At 42.0% G+C, this 18665-nt stretch overlaps 1 protein-coding gene across 1 annotated transcript in view; it reads right to left on the bottom strand.

Annotated features, from left to right (window-relative positions):
- pou6f2 (POU class 6 homeobox 2) overlaps positions 1–18665 on the bottom strand; it is a 73281-nt gene that overhangs the window by 14203 nt on the left and 40413 nt on the right. Inside the window, exons 5-6 of the mRNA XM_073488854.1 lie at positions 16899–17227; positions 4187–4318 (exon numbers count right to left, since the gene is read on the bottom strand). Coding sequence (XP_073344955.1) covers positions 4187–4318; positions 16899–17227 — 461 coding nt within the window. The remainder of the gene's footprint in view (positions 1–4186; positions 4319–16898; positions 17228–18665) is intronic.

Consider the following 18665-nt stretch of genomic DNA (forward strand, 5'->3'; position numbering starts at 1 on the left):
TACCCTTTTCTGACATGTTATAGACCACACAACTAATTGATTAATTCAGGATATAATCAACAGATTAATTGACAATGAAAATAATTGTTAGTTGCGGTTGATTTTGTGTGTTTCTTGTGAAACTAATGCTGCTCCAGAAAACTCTGACCTATTAGAAAAAGTACAATGGAACACCACTAATCCACTTTCTTACCCCGACTACATTATTTATATAAGGCTAGGGAGTTAAATGTTTAAATATGTACAAGTATAAATGTGCTGTAAAATAAAATGTATAACGGCGTTTGTTGCCTCATGTGTCGTTTTTCCTCTTTTACTTTGTTTACAATGCAAGGAGGCTGAACTGCTGTGGGGGTCAATTGTGCGTGTGTGTCTTGGCATCTTGCACCTGGAATGCTTTGAGGTCGGAGGTTGGAAGTTTCAACGAGGAAATTCGGACAGCAATTGACTTTACTGAAATTACTGGTTCCATAGCAAAATGTCATTGAAACGCATCAGTTTTTGCTATTAAATCCTCATGTTTGTACTGATAACAAACACTAGTAAAGTTACACATAAAAACATTGCACAGCTCACATTTGGTGAGTGTGTGCTTTCAAATCTGCAGTACTCAAAATCAACCAGCAGGAGATTCACTCTCTCTGCAACTAGCCTAAATTTGCTGAAGGTGTGCAATCATTTCCATTTCTTAAGGCGCAATTTCATTGTACCAACATTTCATAAATAAACAGCTTTCAGTCCCTTCTCTCATCCCTCTCCTCAGTCATCTTCCAGTTTCTTCTCCTTCCTTTGGCTCCCTGTGTTTGCCTCCTGCTCCAGTTCGTATGACATGTGCGTAACGTGCCTCTCTCCACCCGGCAGAACTCATTAAGATTATGCTGCTCTTGTTTCCACAGAAATGTCATCTCATCTCTCCAGCCAGGGCAATCTGTGTCTTTAGCCATGGTCGCCAGGCAATATCTCTGCCCATTTTCTCTCCTCCACTGTTCATGCAGTGAATTGAGACCCAAGAGGGAAAATGTTTGGGAAGTTGGGTCCTAAAGCTAACATTCAGAGCAAATCAAAGCCTCAAACAGTAGACACATATTGGTGAACTGGAGAGAAGACATTTCCTGGGTAGGGTGGTAGGTATTCCATTAATTTAAGAGCATTTGTTTTATTTCCTCAAATATGCAGATATAGTAAATTAGTGCAGCAATGATTAGTTGTTTAACAGAAATTAGCTGATCAACGTCGAAGCTTTTCTCTGTTTTTATATCATAATGAATTTAATATCTTTAGTTTTTGGAACGTTGGTCGGACAACATAAGCAATCTAGGAACTTGTAGGGCATGGACAGATTGATACAGAAAATAATCAATAGTTGCAGCCCAACAGTAGATTTACAATTACAAGGTCAATAGCAGTTTACAGTGATCTAAGGGCTGGAAGCTTCCATCAATACACAGAGCACACTTGTGTTGTGGTTCAGCTTCACTCACTTTACAGGCTAACTTGCTTTTCAGGTTAACTGTGCATGTGATTCTTACTAAAGCGCTCAGCAAAGGCTGTGAATGCTCTGAGTAAAAGGGAAGGATAGCCTGACAGTCCACATTCAGGGTAGAGAGGGTTTCCATACACCAAACTGGGATTTGCCAAACACAAAAAACATTTTCAGGGTCTTCGTCTTTCATGACGTTCAGTGTGCTGCATGAAACAGTCCTTAATGTCCAAACTTCCCGACATATTTTTACTGCCATATTAAAGCTGAGAATTTGCACTGAACAGAAGATGTTGACAAAAATGCCTCAGATTCATAAAGGAAAAAACATCTCAGCAGTGAGAGTGACTTCACAATATTCTGGCTTTTATCCACAGACTTAATCACTGTTGTAGAGGCAGCGGGGACAAAAGAGCCTCATTGATTCTCCTTGGAGAATAAAAAAAAAGGCTGGGGCCAACATAATTAAGGTTTAAAAACATATTGAACTCCACACGTTCATCAAACCTGCCACTTTTCAAGGTCCCCAGAGCTCTCGCTTATGAAAAGGTCTTTTGACAGAGTTGTAGAAGAAATTAAGAGTTCAAAGACAGTATACTATGTTTTACGTTCAAGGAGAAGTGACTTTTTACTCATGCAGTACATTGATGATACAGATTGCTCCATAAATTCCAATTAAACACTATTCTGAACAGATAAAAAAGCTGCTCTCTGGTAAATACAAATTAAAATGTGATAAAAAACTGCTCCACTGCCTTCTGTTTTGTAGCCTTTCAATGCTGACATCACAAGTTCTCAGAGCGTGTTTGGTGGACCTCCAGCCTTGTTTGGGGTATGTATTAGCCTGTATAATCTCCTCAGTGTTGGGGGGAAAGGGGGGGCTGGACCTTCTGATAGGGTAGTGCATGTTTCAGAGCCCTCCGTTTGAATAATGCTGCGGAATAATGAGGTGGGGAGCAAAGGCTGTAGCCCAGGGCTTTGACCGCCTCTGTGACCTGATTATGTCAGGGGCTGTCAGCCGCCAAGACACTACAAAAGCACAGAGCATCCCATCAAGTCCATATCCAGAGTGATCTGTCCCCAGTGCTCCAGGCACCTTGTGAGCCAGGGAAGTCCATACTGTCTCATTAGCGACGTTTAGCATCAAGCACTCAGACAACACTTTACTGTAAACAATGAGGCATGGTCACACTGGTGGTTCTGAAACTTCACTCCAGTAGACTAAATGTTAAGTTTAACATTAAAAGCAACTGCTTTCTTATGCTAAGATATGTTTGGTTTCACCATGGACAGTACAAGTGTTGAAAGATGAAACAGGGGTTACGGTAAATAACACAGAGTGGCATGAAAGGGCACATTGTCCATACAATTTTCCTTTAATATGTGCTGTGTGCACCTGCGATAAGATGATTCATTAGATAGGGTCCCACAATGACAAGCATCATCGTTCAAGCCTCTGGCTACTGATGGAACAATTCTGCAGCCACCCTGTAAATATGACAAGGTCAGCATTTTACTGCGACAGGCGCATGCGGATAACAGAAAGAAGGGATTTGTTTATTCCCAAAAAGCTTAATATATGGTGGGGTGGCTACTAGGGTGTAGACAAACGGCTCCAACACAACACACAGACCCACCACTAGAAATCTATGAGGAAAGATCAGAAATACGATACAAATGTTTGATTTGGAGCTGCACATTCATACAAGATAGATGGTGCAGCAGCAGCTCTTACAGAAACTGTTTTCTCTCTGCAGTATTTAATTATCTGTTTGTATAACTGATCATTCAGAAAGTTTTTTTTAGCATCTTAGCGTTAGCCATAAAGTGCTTCCCAGAATGACCACTAAGCTGTGGTGGAGGAAGGGGGGGCATATTTGACAACATGAAAATGAGACAAAAAGAAAAAGAAAAAATCTCCAGAATCATTTTAAAAGTGGGGCATTCTTCGTCAGCAGTATGTGTTTACAAATCACCCAAGAAACACATCACACATTTCAGATTTTTCTCCTTAGCGATTCTGTTTTCACAACAGCAGGTGAGCCCTGTGTGTATTTTGTAAATGAGGTAGCCTATCAATGAAAACACTTACAAGCTTTTATGTGAAGACAGCATAAGTAGGCATACATTAAAAAGGACAGGTTGCATCACGATCAGTGCATTAATGCATTTATAGGAGGGACGTGATACCGGGGAACGTCTCGCTCTCTCTGCTTCAGTGCAGTTCATATGTAGAGCCTGACCAGTATTCCAAATTTTGGGGCAGAGCCGATACCGAAATTAGGAAGTAAAAAAATCCGATATTAATATATCTGCCGATATACACACATCTTGCATTGATCCTACAAATGTGAATATCAAACACTTGTTACAAAGATATTAAACAGATGCAGTTTAACAATAAACTCCATTGTCAAATTATCCCAAGCATTTTTTTCTGCATTATTAATCTCTAAAAAATAAGTTTCACACACGATACTTATATCACTTATATGTAACTTATATATCAGCTGGGCTCTAATCATATGTGATTGTTGTTAAAATGGAGGGGTTGAATGTCCACTAGTTAGTCAATCGCAGATGCTGTTGTTCTCTCAAATGGATAAAAAAAGTAAGAAAAATGCAAAAATGGGCCACCAAATATACCTGGACAGCCCGTCCAAGTAAAGTCTATGTGTGGGAAACACTGCAACATGAAATGCTCACCTGTCCTTGTGCGTTGGTGACCAGCTGTCCGGTGGCTCCTTGCAGGTTCGACAGGGTGTTTCCAAACACTTGAGAACCAGCGATGGATCCCATTGCTGCTGCTGCTGCCACCTGGCTGGCCAGCGGATTCAGCTGTTGTGGGCAAAGAAATCATTCGTCAGAACTGCAGCTGTTTATGTCACTCGTGCAGATGTTTACAAGTATACTGCAAACGAGCAGGTTGAGGAAGGTTTGGCGTGGGTGGGGGCTTCACACTTCTTTGTTGAAGAGGTTGGAATAGGCTAACTGCAGCGTAGTTTGTATAGTCCGGCAGACAGGGCTACGCAGTCCATCATACAGTTCCCAGAGGTCTGTGCTCCTGAACCCAGTGGGAGGCTCGAGGGTAGGGAGGAGCAGTGAGAACGGGGAGGGTGGCTGTGAATAAGTGGCCATTTTACCACTCTAAGTGCTTCCTCTGGCCCCCAGGGCTCCCCATGGGCCGAGCCGAGTCTCTCCACCCGCAGCAACGGCCCAACAGCATCCCGCTCTCACAATAGAGCTGGGCGGTGTGGCCATGCATCACTGTATCGTCAACCGCTTCAATATGCTTCGACTAAGAATTCCTCCTGCGTCATAATGCACTAGCACACTGTTACTTTTGAAGGAGAGGAGGGTTAAAATGACCATCTTTACCCTCGCTGTAATGGACTCATCTGGTCTGGCCTGTGGTTGTGAAAAGAGGCTCCTTGCGTCGGGGAGAGGCTGTAGAGCCCCGCCACATCGACGAGATTACCCATATAAATCAAGCTAACCACTTATTAGGGGGCTGAAAATGCACTGCTGATTTGGTTGTAGTGCAGCAGAGCAAAGTCTTATTAGGTTGAGTAAGTAGATCAAAGACCAAGAAGAGATAGGAGACCTCCCAATTACTCAACAGAATAGAGAAATAATAGAAACACTGCTTTGGAGCAGGCTGCCTGCTCCCTGCTGCTAATACTGGCCGGCTGCATTCAGACAAAACTGCTGGAATTAAAAGCAGAGGTTAGAAAAAGGTATGAATAACAAAGTATTGCGTGTGTTTCATATGTTGTTAAGTTTAAGTAAAATGCAATGTGCTGTAAAAGGAATTCTTTGCACGCTCTCTGTACTCTGCAGGGGATTCAGCTTCGTTCATCTGAGATCATTCAGTTGCCATTCATCTTTTATCGTACCCCACCACCATATATTATTACACTTTCTGAAATCAAATGATGAAAAAATGCCACAGAGCGATCAATACTTTTTCATTGACAGTAAAGGTTAAGCACATTAAGAATGACACTGCATTTGTCTTATGAAATCATATTTCATGTTGGTGGCCTCAAATTGGCCGTGATTGATATTGCCTCCTCTCGTCTGAAAGTCATCCAGTTTTTCCTCGATAATCGCAAGATTGTCTTTTATGTGTCCAGCAGTTGTCCTTCGGAAAATCTCAACATCTCAATTGTTAGAAAACCCGATTCTGACTTTACGTGCAAAAGTAATACGATAACAGAACTTTAGTCAAGCTGGAATTAAACTGCAACATTCGACAGTCAATTTACCAAAGTTACTTAACTTAAATGTAATATGGGGGAAAATATTGACCAATTTGGGTGCTCTAACAATTAAGTAATATTACGTTAAGTGTATTTATTATACAGCACACAATACATCCCAAAGCGTGTCATTTCAAATAACAACTGTATCTTGTAAAAGAATAAGCTGCGTCTACATTACCAAACTGTCCGCTATCCAATATGCTTTGGACATTTTCATTCATGTGTGACTACAATACAGAGTGCGATACAGGATGAAACAATCACTGTTATTAAGCCTGGCTTCAAATAAGGCAGGCATATTTTTGCAGAATCAAATCTAATGCAAACTTTTGATTTTACATGTGATTTTGCTAACTTTTGCAACATCGTGATATTAGGGCTGGTCAATATGGTCTCAAAATAATATTGCAATATATTTAGGCTGTATCACGATACACAATATATATCTCGATGTTTTGAAATGTCCTTAAATGCATTTCATAAATGCTAGGACTGGGCGTTAAAATCAAATAACACGACATTTTCTACCAAGTATCTCAATATTGATATTGCAACAATATTGTGGGGACGATTATCATCAGTATTGTGGATATAATGACTAAATGGGTAAAGGCAAGTATTACAAAAAGTAGTACAGTCTGGTAAGTTCAGACAATTACATCGCTTTTCTGTGATGCAGCTTTAAAAGCAGGAAAATACAGACAACAGTTAACAGAATCTAAGACGATATATAGTGATAATGATATAATATTGATATATTGTCCAATGTTTTATCAACTTCAAATATCCTTAATATTCAATAATAAATGAAATAATTTCAACCAGCTTTTATTGATATAACGTAAATATCTTGATAAATGCACAAATGGTTAAATGATAGTTTTCATTATTGGTGATGAACAAATGTTTATTATAGTGGAAGATGGTAAAAGTAAGATTTGTGTTGGAGGAGACAGAAAAATAAATCTTTTACTCAACTAAGCGACAAAAGAAACTTTTGTTTTCAGCAGCAGTGTCTTAAAACAGTAGCACCAAAAGGAGACATCTTCACCTCTCTGTGGCGAACAATGACATTTTTCTTAGTTGTTAAAATATATTTTAAATAGGAAGAGTTTTGTGTTATTTAAATGGTTATCAAAGTCACATACAAAGATGGATTTGGCCAACACATCAGTAATTGTTTAATGTACAACTAACACTACTATCTTCAAAATCCTAAAATAATATAAAGTCAGATGTGATCAGTTTGAGGGAGTTTTCTTAAGACAGTCCTTTCTGGATGTTAATATCAGTGAGTAACTATACTCAGTAACTATACAACTATACTGATACTAAAAGTTGGACGAGCTACTGTGGTACTGTGAATATAAAAGACGTCCCTAAGTGTTGACAGTGGGGGTATTTAAACCATGTTGGTGAGAACACAGTATTATGTTAGTTGTGGCAGTGAATGGGAACACAGACAAAAGCCAACACGGCCAGTTAAGCAGAGTTAAACAGAGCCTACAGATCAACACACAGATAATGTGATCTGCTCAGGCGAGCACACCCAGAGTCTCCCTGAAAATCTGCTGTGCTCGGTGTCATTGCGTGAGTGATAGGTTGTTGTAGAAGCTTTCAGATTTATTTGAAATATTATCATTGTGTTTCATTCAATGATAGCCCTTTCAGATGCTATGTTATTCTGGTAAATCTGGGTGAAAAGAGAGCAAGCTTTATTGCTGCATCTCCTGGCACTGGGTAATATGGATAGCAGTTGGAAGGAGAGCCAGGAATAAGGAGAGGCGCGGCTGTGTTCAACACCTAAACAGGTGATTTTCCGCCACGGTGACTCCTCTCAACACCTCGGCGGGAGGCACAAAATGACAGACCCTGCCTAGCATTTGTACTGATTGCATGTGTTGGAGGAGATAAACAGTGATCTTCCAGTTTGCAGAGCCTGCATGTTAACCATTGTGTTTCATTCTTTTCATTCCCCGTGAAAAGGGCGTCAAGAGGATTTTCAGTCGCTCTGGTCAGCCACACAAGTGTTGGGATAACACAGACACAAAAAATAAAGTGGAGTCAGGGTATTTGTTAAAGAAATGTTTGAGATGTTAACATTTAATTCAAGCAAGAAATGCAGCAGCAAACTTTAGCACTGCCTCCATTATATGATGTGACATCATCTTGTCACCTTTAAGTCTGTCCCTCTCTGCACTATCACAATTTAATATAGCCAAATATACCGGGCTACACAGGGATCAACAAACACAAAATAAATGTCTCTAAGGGGGGAGAAGCTTACAAATTGTTAAAAATGCATCTTTTCTCTGTGCGGTATGAAGAGGAGGGAATCTAAACTCCGCCAGGCTCTCCGTCGCCTGTTTGACCATGAGGGTCACCTGGTGCAGCAACCCGTGTAATCTCAGGAATAGAAGGAAAAATAGCGTCCCTGCAAACCGTGGAGAGACCCCTGGAAACCAAAATTGTCTGACACAAACTAACTGGAGTTTATTCTTGGTTTTGCTCTTTTCATGTGGCCCGTTGGAAACTTAATTGCTTTTTTTGTTCTGGGCCTGCACAGGACAAAAAAAAAAAGGGAAAAAAAGAAGAAAAAAAAAAGAGCACAGATAAATGGACAAAGTGGTGCAGACACCAGCAGGCGGGCAGATTTGTCTAAGCTCAGGCTTCAGCGGCGTGTAAAACTTCTGTTCTGCTCATCTATGATTCAACAACAGAATCAAACATTTATCTAAAATATCAGAGAAAAATTGAAAGAGAATAAAAGAGCACAGAAAATTATTTAGCAAATTAGTGGCCAGTAATGTTTTTAATTTACAATGAACACAGCTTTATGTAAACTTTTGTCAAGAAAGTGATTGAAACAAAATATTTTCCTGTTCATGAAGTCTCTCAGATTGATTACAGGTGGAAGTATGATGTGACGTGACAGGGTCTTCATGCTTTACTCGCTACCATCATCGTGGCTCAAACAGTGTGAATCAACAGTCAATAGCAGTATTGTTTCTTTATCTGTGGAACAACATGGAAGTTTCCCTCGTTCCCCACATCTCTGTCTCTTCCTGCTCTTTTCCCACTCCGGAGTGAATGTAATCAGCTGTGACATGAGAAAACACGTTCTCTGTCTGTCAGGACTCTGCTAGTCTTCCGCTGACAGTCCTCCACTGACTCTCCTCCTCCACCCTCCCCCAAAACGGCCTCTATCCCACCTCCCTGTCTCCCCTCCCTCACATCCGCTGTGCTTATGAACATCAAAATGCCATTAGGCCCTCCAAAACACCTCTGGTCCCTTGGTTAGCGGGGCCTCACACTGTGGTCGTGCACTCTGAGCCCTCCGAGCACCGACTATTGCTCACCACTGGGCCTCTGCTGCAGCCGTTGTGAAAAATAAACCCCAAAAAGAGCCGTTCTTGAGGAAAAATATTGGGAAGTGAAAGACGGATAGAACAACTGGGGCAGATAACACCCACCAAAATACAATAACGCTGCATCCGGTGACGGTTGGACATTGTAATTGCTCGAGGCAGTGGAGGGATGGTGGGTGCAGCGGGTGTTGATGTGGAGGTGGCTGAGGTGGCATGGCGGGTGCTAATGGAGTGATGTCATATGAAGCGCCAGAATGACAGCTAGTTAACTGAGGAGGTTTGGCTGATCAAATAAAATGCATTAACTCCAGGAAATGGATATCGCGGGCAGCCCCAGAAATGGCCATATCTAATGAGGCAAAATGCAAATGAAGGAGGAAAAGAGTCGTGAAAACGTTTAAACTAACTATAAAGGGATGATGGAGTGTCGGACAGTGGCCGTCAATCTCCCCGCTCATTACCTTCATGTGAAATTAACAGCAGCTTTAATCATTACATAAAATCTGCTCCAGCCCATTTGTTGATAATTGTGAGGCGCAGAGGTTCAGAGTGGGTTCTTTGTCATCAATCACAGCAGCAGTATATTTCCTCTGGTTAGGGGACACTCTGCGAGTAAAAATATAAGTTATACTACATTCCTCTTATACGATTTCTCTTCCTGAGGAATGATCTATAATATTTAGCTGTTTCCAGATGTATTAAATTTGAAACTACTTGGTGATTAAGTATCTACAGGAAAGTGCTGACCGTTTCAGCTCATGATGTGACATATTTGGTGCAGTTATTTCTGTATCACACTAGTGTTGGGTCGGAAATCATAGCGGCTTTAAACCGGTGTTGCAGTAAATCTACTTCTGCTCCAGCTATGACTTTAAAGTGGATACCTGGCTATGTTTTTGGTTGCGTTGAGAAAATGAAATTGGAGTCAGGAGATCAGACTATGAAGAAATTATGAACCATATTATTTTGCTGCATTATCAAAGACCCAGCCTTTGGATGACAATTACCTCAAATACTCAATACGTAATAAAACATATTTCTTGATTCTAGGAGCTCTATTTCCATTGCGCAGACTACAACCCATTCATTTTCGTTTAGGTGGAAATGCCGTCTATTTTCACTCTGCTGTTGTTTGACATATAAATATAGCATTTGAATGACTTTAATATCCTCCTAATCAATGTCCAGTGATCTTTTGATGTCCTCAATTCAATATAGGAAGGGTCATCCATGCCGCAGCTTTATAAACACAATAAAGGTAAATGATTACTCTCCACTGTGGTGTCCAAAAATACGGCCAGTAATGAAGAGAAATGGAGGAGTTTGAGGGGGAGGCCTGTCATGTGTCATTGGCCAACTCTAAGCCCTAAGATTAATCACGAGAGAGGGGCTCTGTGGCTAAGATGTGGTCACCCTTGATCGATAAATCTGCCTCCCTCCCCTCCCCTCCCCTCCCCTCCCCCCTTCTGTGTCTCCCTGCTTCACTGTCTCTCTCACTTTTTCTCCCAAATATACACAAGTGTTGGCACAAGCTAAATCAGCATAAGTGGAGAGATGAATTGATGACATTTCCAGGCATATTTGTATTGATTACTGCAGTTTTGACTCCCCTCTTTGAGGAGTTGACTGAAGAAAATGCACTTTTCTTGCATTCTAGTTGAGTCTATTTATAAAACCATCAATTGCACATTCCTACTCCTAATGAAAAAGGGCATAAAATCAACAACCAGGGAAAAAAAAGTGCAAAATGTTCCTTGTACAGTTCAAGGCAGCAGAGTACAGTTCAGAGGAATTTCAATTCATGCAGCCAACTATGTGTACATTGCAAAATATATACCAAATCTATCTCCGCTATCCACGAAAACACTGTGGAGAAGAATTTCTGATAATATTCTGCAGGGACCACAAATGGGACTTTTGACTTGGTCTATGAGGAGGGCATAATGCAATAACATTGCATTAGAAGGGTCTTTTTACAGCGTGGCAGAGCTGTGTGGCTGTATTCCTTGTGTGAACCCGGTGCTCTGTTTGCGGTCACTAATGGGCATCAGAAATTACAGGCAGTGGAATCGCGCCCCGCGGGGGGACTGGCCTCCTCAGCGGAGCGGAGCACTTAGACAGTGTCTGGGAGCCTGCTGGAGGAGGAAGGGGGGAACTCAATGTCATAGCCCTGCCTCATAATTAAAGAAACCCTATTCCTTATCCACTGTTAGGTGAGCCCTAGCTTGGTGCTCCATCTGAAGGCTCCCCTGTGGGCGTCTAATGCGTGTTGCCCCCAATGTGCATGTGGGCTGATCAGGGAGCTGTTCCTTTCTGCTGGGTGTCTGAGCTGGAAGCCCTCTGCCCGCCGACAGAGTAACGGGGCCAGGTTTACAAGAATCGCGGAAATCAAAAAGCGAAGAAAATGTCAACTTGGTGAGGTCTGAAAACCCAACAAAACCAGAAAGGCCAAAAAGGAAGTGCAAGACGGGCTGTAGGTGTAATTTTGAAAGTGAAAGTGCCTTCACAGTTTTCCAAATGTTGCCTCTGGAATATGATAAATTTAACTTTCTCCTTATTTATAAATTCAGGGCTCATCGTTGGTCCTTAAGTCTGTAGATTTTCTTCCTGCCTAATCCCTCATTTGAAGTAAATAAAAGTAGTAGAGCTGTCATGGTCAGGTTGTTTTCCTCATCTAGCTCCCATGCTTTATAATTATTCATATGAAATGTGGTTCTGTTGATGGGCAACAGTCTTATTTTCTGCTTCAGTCAACAGTGCACATTTGTATTTCTAAATTGTGGAGCGCTTGTTATGTAAGGCAATTTTCTGCCTTCTTAAGAGCCGGATCTCCTGTGCATTAATAAGAGGCTAGGCTGAGCTGCTGGAGAGCTGAGGGCCTGTTCATGCTCTAAACCACACAGCCAAAACTAGCAGCACAGCTATTTAAACACACAGGCTGGCACCACATACCAGTTATACATATTTTAAAGTTTTATTAGAAAATTGTGATTTTAAAACAGGTGAAATGACGGATAATTATCAGATGTGAGAATGCGTAGAGTTATATGTAAGAGATATATGTTAAATGCAAGAATACAACTTTACCAGACATCACCACCATTTATTTACTAAACTTTATTTACCCTATAATTATGTTTTCTGACTATTTAATTCTGAACATCGTGGTCTGAATGCTTTTTTATGGCTCGAAAAAATACTCAATACATATTTTTCCTCCTCTATGACAGACAACCGAATATTTTCAGGTTGTGGACAAAACACACTTGAAGACGCCATCTTGAGCTGACATTTTTCTTGATTTTCTTACATTTTATAGCCCTAACAATTGATCGGTTATTCGAGAAAATAATTGACAGATTGATAGTTGATGAAAATAGTCGTCAGTTGCAGCCCTATTTGTGATTCTATAATAATACAATTCTGACTCACATGAATTTGTTTGGCTTTCATGAGCACATTGTAAATGTCAATCAAATTAAAATGATCAGAAATACAAAAAAAGGACAAATTTCCTGCAAGAAACTGGCTGAAAAACATCTATAAAATGATATTTCTATTAATAAACTCCGTGATCTTTTTCCACAGACAGAGACACCACAGTTGAGTTATGAGACATGAGATAGATAATGGACTCTTTCCTCAACTTAGGCGTTGCCAGTTTCATCGACAAGCCACAGTATGAGCCATTGGGTCTACATTTGAGCATGTCATTTTAATTTTGATTTAATACCCCATGGAATGATGGCAGCCCGTTTCGCTAAATTGAATAGACGTGGGGCTGATCTGGAAAATCAATTAATCGATGTGCAAGGCTCATTTAATACACATGTTAATATAATGGGAGAGACGCCCACCGCCCATAAAAAGAGAGACATTTGGAGCAAATTGGACAGTGGTGATTTTAACAGCGGTTGACATAAGTAAAAGTGCACTGCAGCGGAAAACAGTGACATGAGTGTCTGAAGGGGCCTCAGCTGGAGACAAAAGCAGCAGAGATGGTCCCGAGACTTGAGGAGGATGGTGGAGCGAATGGGAGGGGGAGGAGGAGGAGGAGAGAATGGCAAGGAGGTGAGGAGAGATGGAGAGTGCAGACAGCCAGGCCTCTGAAAGGCCGTTGTGGTTGGCAGCCGCTGACCTTGGTGACGATGGGTTTTCACCAGAGGCTTCTAATGAAGGCTGATTGCCAGGGAATAGTGAGGGAGCCAAGGGGTAGAGAGGGGAGCAAGGGGGAGAGGAGGAGAGAGAGCAAGAGGGAGTGAGAAGAGAGAGGGGAGAGAGAGAAAAGGATAGAGGAGAGGCTCAGGTAATTGCAGCACTTGTGGGTCTGAGGCCCTGCGGTCCTGTGATGTCGGGGTGCAGTGGGGAAGAAGAGAGATGTCTGTGGACGCTTTGGTGGTAAATTGTGGAGCACAGGGATAGGAGGCAGGCCCCTAGGCTGTAATTACCCCTATGAGTGTGCGGATGGAGAGTGGACAGGCCCAGTGTGAGGCTCTGACAGCGATCAAGGAGACGACTGCGAAGGGGAGTAGAGACAGACACACAGACAGACGGCAGGAGTCTGGCAGAGGGGGAAGACAGGACGCCTCCATCTCCGCCAGGCCCCCCGAAAAACCAGCCAGCCAGACACTGGACCAAGGTCAGAGGCTATTAGCTAACACACAACATGCTGGTGACAAGACAGCTATGACAGGAACAGCAGAGAGACGGCGCTGTGTTGTTGAAGATGAAGAAAGACTTAATGCAGAAGGATTTGGTGAAAAAAAAAAAAAAAAAGGTAATAATAAGTTACTAATTAGATGAGAGCCACAGAGAGCGAAGCATGATGGAGCTCCACTGGATGGCGCAGCTGGGTCAGGAGGGTCCGGGCCATACGAACTGGAATAAGAGAACTGATAGGCTGGCCTAAGCTTCCCGCTGCCACGGATCAGTATGTACTGCCTCTCCTCTCCCTGCCTGGGCTGATGTAACTCACTGGAGTGGCAAATTACACCAGACCTACAGCTGTAGCCCGACATTATGATTAATTTGATCAGTAATTTCTCCTGTTTTTCATTTTAATCGCCGCGACCATTCTGCTGTGGCAGGTCTTTCAGATCTAATTAAGATCAATTCCGGTGTAACAGACTTGGCGAGCGCCTTTACCCCGTCAAATCCCTGAGCTCTCTGGGCGTGGAGAAAACCCGCAGCTCTAATCAATCAACTTCCAGCAAAATCCAGCGGGCTCCCACAATCAGCCCATTAACACACTTAAGCAAATTTTATAATCTCCCCCGTCTATTTGTCATCACCGTGGTGGCTATTTCAGGCAGCCACAGACTGCATCTCACTGTACTCTACATGTTGGGGAGCAGAGAGGGTGAGGGCGGGGTAGAAAGGTACATTTTTACTCCATTTAACCAAATTAGTTGCAGTAATCTGAGTTTAGACCATCGACTCAAGGGGACACAGTCTGTTGTGGTGTGATTTGTATTCTAATAGGGATATTAATGAGCCAATTAATGCATTTTGTCTCACAAATTAAAAACACAAAACACTATAAAACACCAGGGATGTAATGAATGCTCAGGATTTCCTCACTATGGGTTTATAGAGAATATCACACACCTCCCATGAGAAGAGAATTACAATGGGACATTAATTGGAACATAATGAGTGTTTGTCTCTCTGCAGCTCTGCGCTGTATTTTCAGCAAATAGTTGAATGGCTGGGTGATTCTGCATGTCGGAATAATGACAGCAGGAAATAGGGGTGTTATCTGTGTAATGCTGATTGTATTATGGTAATTATGACTCGACTTTACTCCACAGAACAGTTCCTCTGGGTGACGCCAGAAATGCCCTTCTGTGTCTTCAATTAAAACATACAAAAGGCCAATCACAGTCTGTGTTTGCGAGTCTCCCTGAATTAAAAACTTATGTGAATCAACCCGCAAGATGCTCAGTGATTCTGGGCCTGAAAATCCAATCACTGACCCAGGCAGCGGAGGGAGGCGGAGCTGACGTTTAAATCCTATTGCAGCCTTGAGTGGGTGCTGAGGCTGCGGCCTGTCCTTGGGCGAGCCCCTCGCTGGGTGACACCGGCACTCTTTGAAAACACCAGCACTGACCCAGAGAAACTAAACCTTTTACAGCCATTCTGCTTCACCCACCCACACACACACATACACACACCAACACACGCTCCATAATCCTATTTGATGAGGCAATATCTTAATGATACCTGATGTGGCCCCTTTGGCCCCCCTCAAGGGAGGTCTGTCCTCAGTCATCATAATCAGCCGTGCTGCTTCTTTTAGACATAGACAATCTATCTAAAGCTAAGGGTCTCAGTCTTATCAACGCAGTGTGTTTGTTCTAAAATAACCCTGCTCCTGTTGTCTTTGTGTCTGAGAATCACAGATTCTAAGAAATTTGAAGAATAAAAGAGGTGGTTTCCTCAGAATTCAGAAACTCATATCTGTTATCCAAGGTCTTTGTACGCTGATGCAAGCCTAATGTGTGAATCTGTATGTTGGTCAGAAGCCCTTGTATCCACAGTCAGACTGGACAGTGTGTTTGGTGCGATGTAGCGGCTAGCCTTTGGAGCCCATTAAATCCAGAGGCTGTTTTTCCTGCTGAGTCTCACTAGGCCGTGACAGGGCCGGAGAGGGCTGCAAGGGGGGAAACAAATAGCCCAACTCATCCTGGCCATAAAGAAGGTTGCACCACAACCCAATAAGGGTCTGACGCTGATGAATGTGACCAGGGACAGAAAGGCGACCCTGGCCAGTCTCCACCAGAAATGAAACCACAGGGATATAAAATAGGTTATTATCGTCACACAGTGACAGCCAGACAGACAGAAGGGCAGAGATGGATGGACAGACAAAGTGACTAAAAAGGAGGTTGAGTAGGAAGAGCAGCGAAGATTAAGGGAGTGATTACGTCCGGAAAGCCCAAGGTTAGATAACCTGAGAATCCCTCTCTGCCGTAGGAGGATCGTGCTTCTCGGCTGAGGTTTGATGTGCTCAAGTGTGTCAAGGCTTCGGCAACAAGAAGCATATTCTAATAGCTCCACATAGACAGCTAGCCTCTATTCAAATACTGCCACTTGATAAAGATCAAGGGCTGACACAGAATCAAGAATTGTGTATCCTGCTTAAACACGGTGTTTTCTCAAGGTTGATCTGCCCAAAACGCACCATCATCAATGACACCATTCAGATGCACACTTCAGTTCTTTAAAGTGGAGAATTACAGGAATTATAAATCTAATTTGCACGCGATATAATGTTATGTATCTGTAGTAAAATAGCTGGGTACTTTTGATGGTTGTCAGGATGTACCTCATTTAATGTGTCCATTAAAAATTATGTGAATGCTGTATCTGTGTGCAATAGTGTGCATTGAGATTATTAGCAAGTGAATACTCAAAAAGCTGTGTACAAATCTTACATACTAGACCGGTACTGCTGTTGAAGTTGAAGTAACCAATCCATATTAAACCCTGTTTCTAGGTAATGTTTCATTATAAAGTTGTAAAAGCACCAATTTTTTTTTTTTACATCTTCTAGAAAGATAGACTTAACATTTGAACAAGCCTGTAAAAGGTTGGTGTATGAACATCTAAGATACGGCCTCATGCTACCTTTCACAGAGAAAAATTATCCTAAATTTGCATTCAGTGACAGAAACAAATTTGAAATTAAAAAAGAAAATCAAAGAAAAAGAGAATCAGTATCAGATGAGTTTGAGGCCAATTCTACCACGAGTCTAGGAAAATGTTGGATCTGCGCAAACTCACCGGCAATGGCATGGGCGGGGTGACGGGCGAAGGGAGGCTACGGGCCGGCGACTGGTTGGGCCGGTGCGGCGGAGACTGCTGCGGGTGTCCAGAGGCAGAGGAGCAGGCAGAGCCAGGAGATGGGACGGAGGTGTGCTGCTGGCTGGGTGGGGTCATGTGATGCTGGGATGACAGCTGGTTCTGGGTGTGGGAGTGGGTCTGTTGGTGATGGTGTTGCTGCTGTTGCTGCTGATGTTGCTGCTGTTGCTGTTGCTGCTGCTGGTGGTGGTGCTGCTGCATCTGTTGGAGCTGCTGCAGGTGTTGGAGCTGGGAGTTCAGTGATGAGGTAGCTGTTGATGAAAGGACAGTGAGTTGTTTGATTTCTCTCTGTGTTTGAGACCTGAACAGGAATGAGTTTGGACTGACAACATCTGCTTGAGGAAGCCCTCATTATTTGAAGAATATGCTCACACCTCAGATAGATATACACAAACACATGGAGGTGTGGAATGCATAGGGTGAACAGTGAGAGACATGTAAATAACATGATGCCACAACAAGGTCCTCCGGGGTCTTTTCCCTGCATGATAGAGTCAGTGAATTTAATTTAGCTTGCTGGAGGACAAAGCTATCAAGCCTGACTGATATAATTGCTCTCTCTGGAGCCAAAAGTCTTCATTGTCACTTGGAGAATGTCAGAATCTTTGGTTTAATGGCTTAAAATCTCATAGGAAAGAGACATCCATCTTCACTGCGAGACTTCAGAAATAAACCCATTAACTAATTGGATCCAATAATGGCACGCCATTAGAACCTCATTTCTACATTTAAATTTTTATGCTGTTTTTAAAAAAAGACAGGTAACACTCAGGCTGAGCCGGGCTGCAGACGCACCAGCATGCAAATACTCCCATAAACTCACAACGTCCATCTCAAATATACAATAAATGTAAAAATATCATCTTTATGGTAGTTTCCTTTGACTTAAAAACACTTAAATACAGAATTCCGTGGATTAGAAGAAATCCATACCACAGCGTAGTGTCTACAAAAGCTGTCAGCAACCACAATACTATATGTGGAGAATTGGTCTTAAAAACAACATCCAAACTGACCTTCACAGCTACTTAAATAGAAAAAAGGACACGTTTTCATACAGATGACAGGCAGAACCATTTTTTATCCAGGTGCTCACATTCAGAAAGCCCTTGACAGCCTATTTTCAGTCAAACATGCAGGAAAAATAAATTATATACGGTAAAATATGTGTGCATTGGCACAAAAGGTTATTCACAGGTCATGCTCAATGCAAAAGGCATAACATAAACAAATGACTTTAAACTTTATAATATGTTGTTCTGTTGTCTTTGACTCTGTGATGTTACTCTAGATAGAAAACAAAAGGATGAATACAACAGATGACCATGACATGATTTTCTGTGGATTAAAAGATAATACAAGCTTTGAGGGGATGAGACCTGATCTGTATGTTGATACTGCACTTCACACACTGGACAGCATTATGGAAAGAAGCAAGGTTACGATAGTTCCCATAGCTATGATGATCTAAATAGTTTCAAAAAAGTATTTTCCATGACCAAAAAGCAAGATAGTTATGAGGATTTAAGCATACTTTATACATACTGACTAGAGGACTAATCGATTGTACTTACTGAAAAATAAATTCATTGTGCATTTTCAAACAAACAATTAGCTTAGAATAGTCACATTGGTAAAGAAATTCAACTGGACTGGAGTTATAACAGAGAAAAAAAAGAAACCACTTTT

The sequence above is a fragment of the Pagrus major genome, chromosome 19 (genome assembly GCF_040436345.1).
Source record: "Pagrus major chromosome 19, Pma_NU_1.0".
Classification (NCBI taxonomy): domain Eukaryota; kingdom Metazoa; phylum Chordata; class Actinopteri; order Spariformes; family Sparidae; genus Pagrus; species Pagrus major.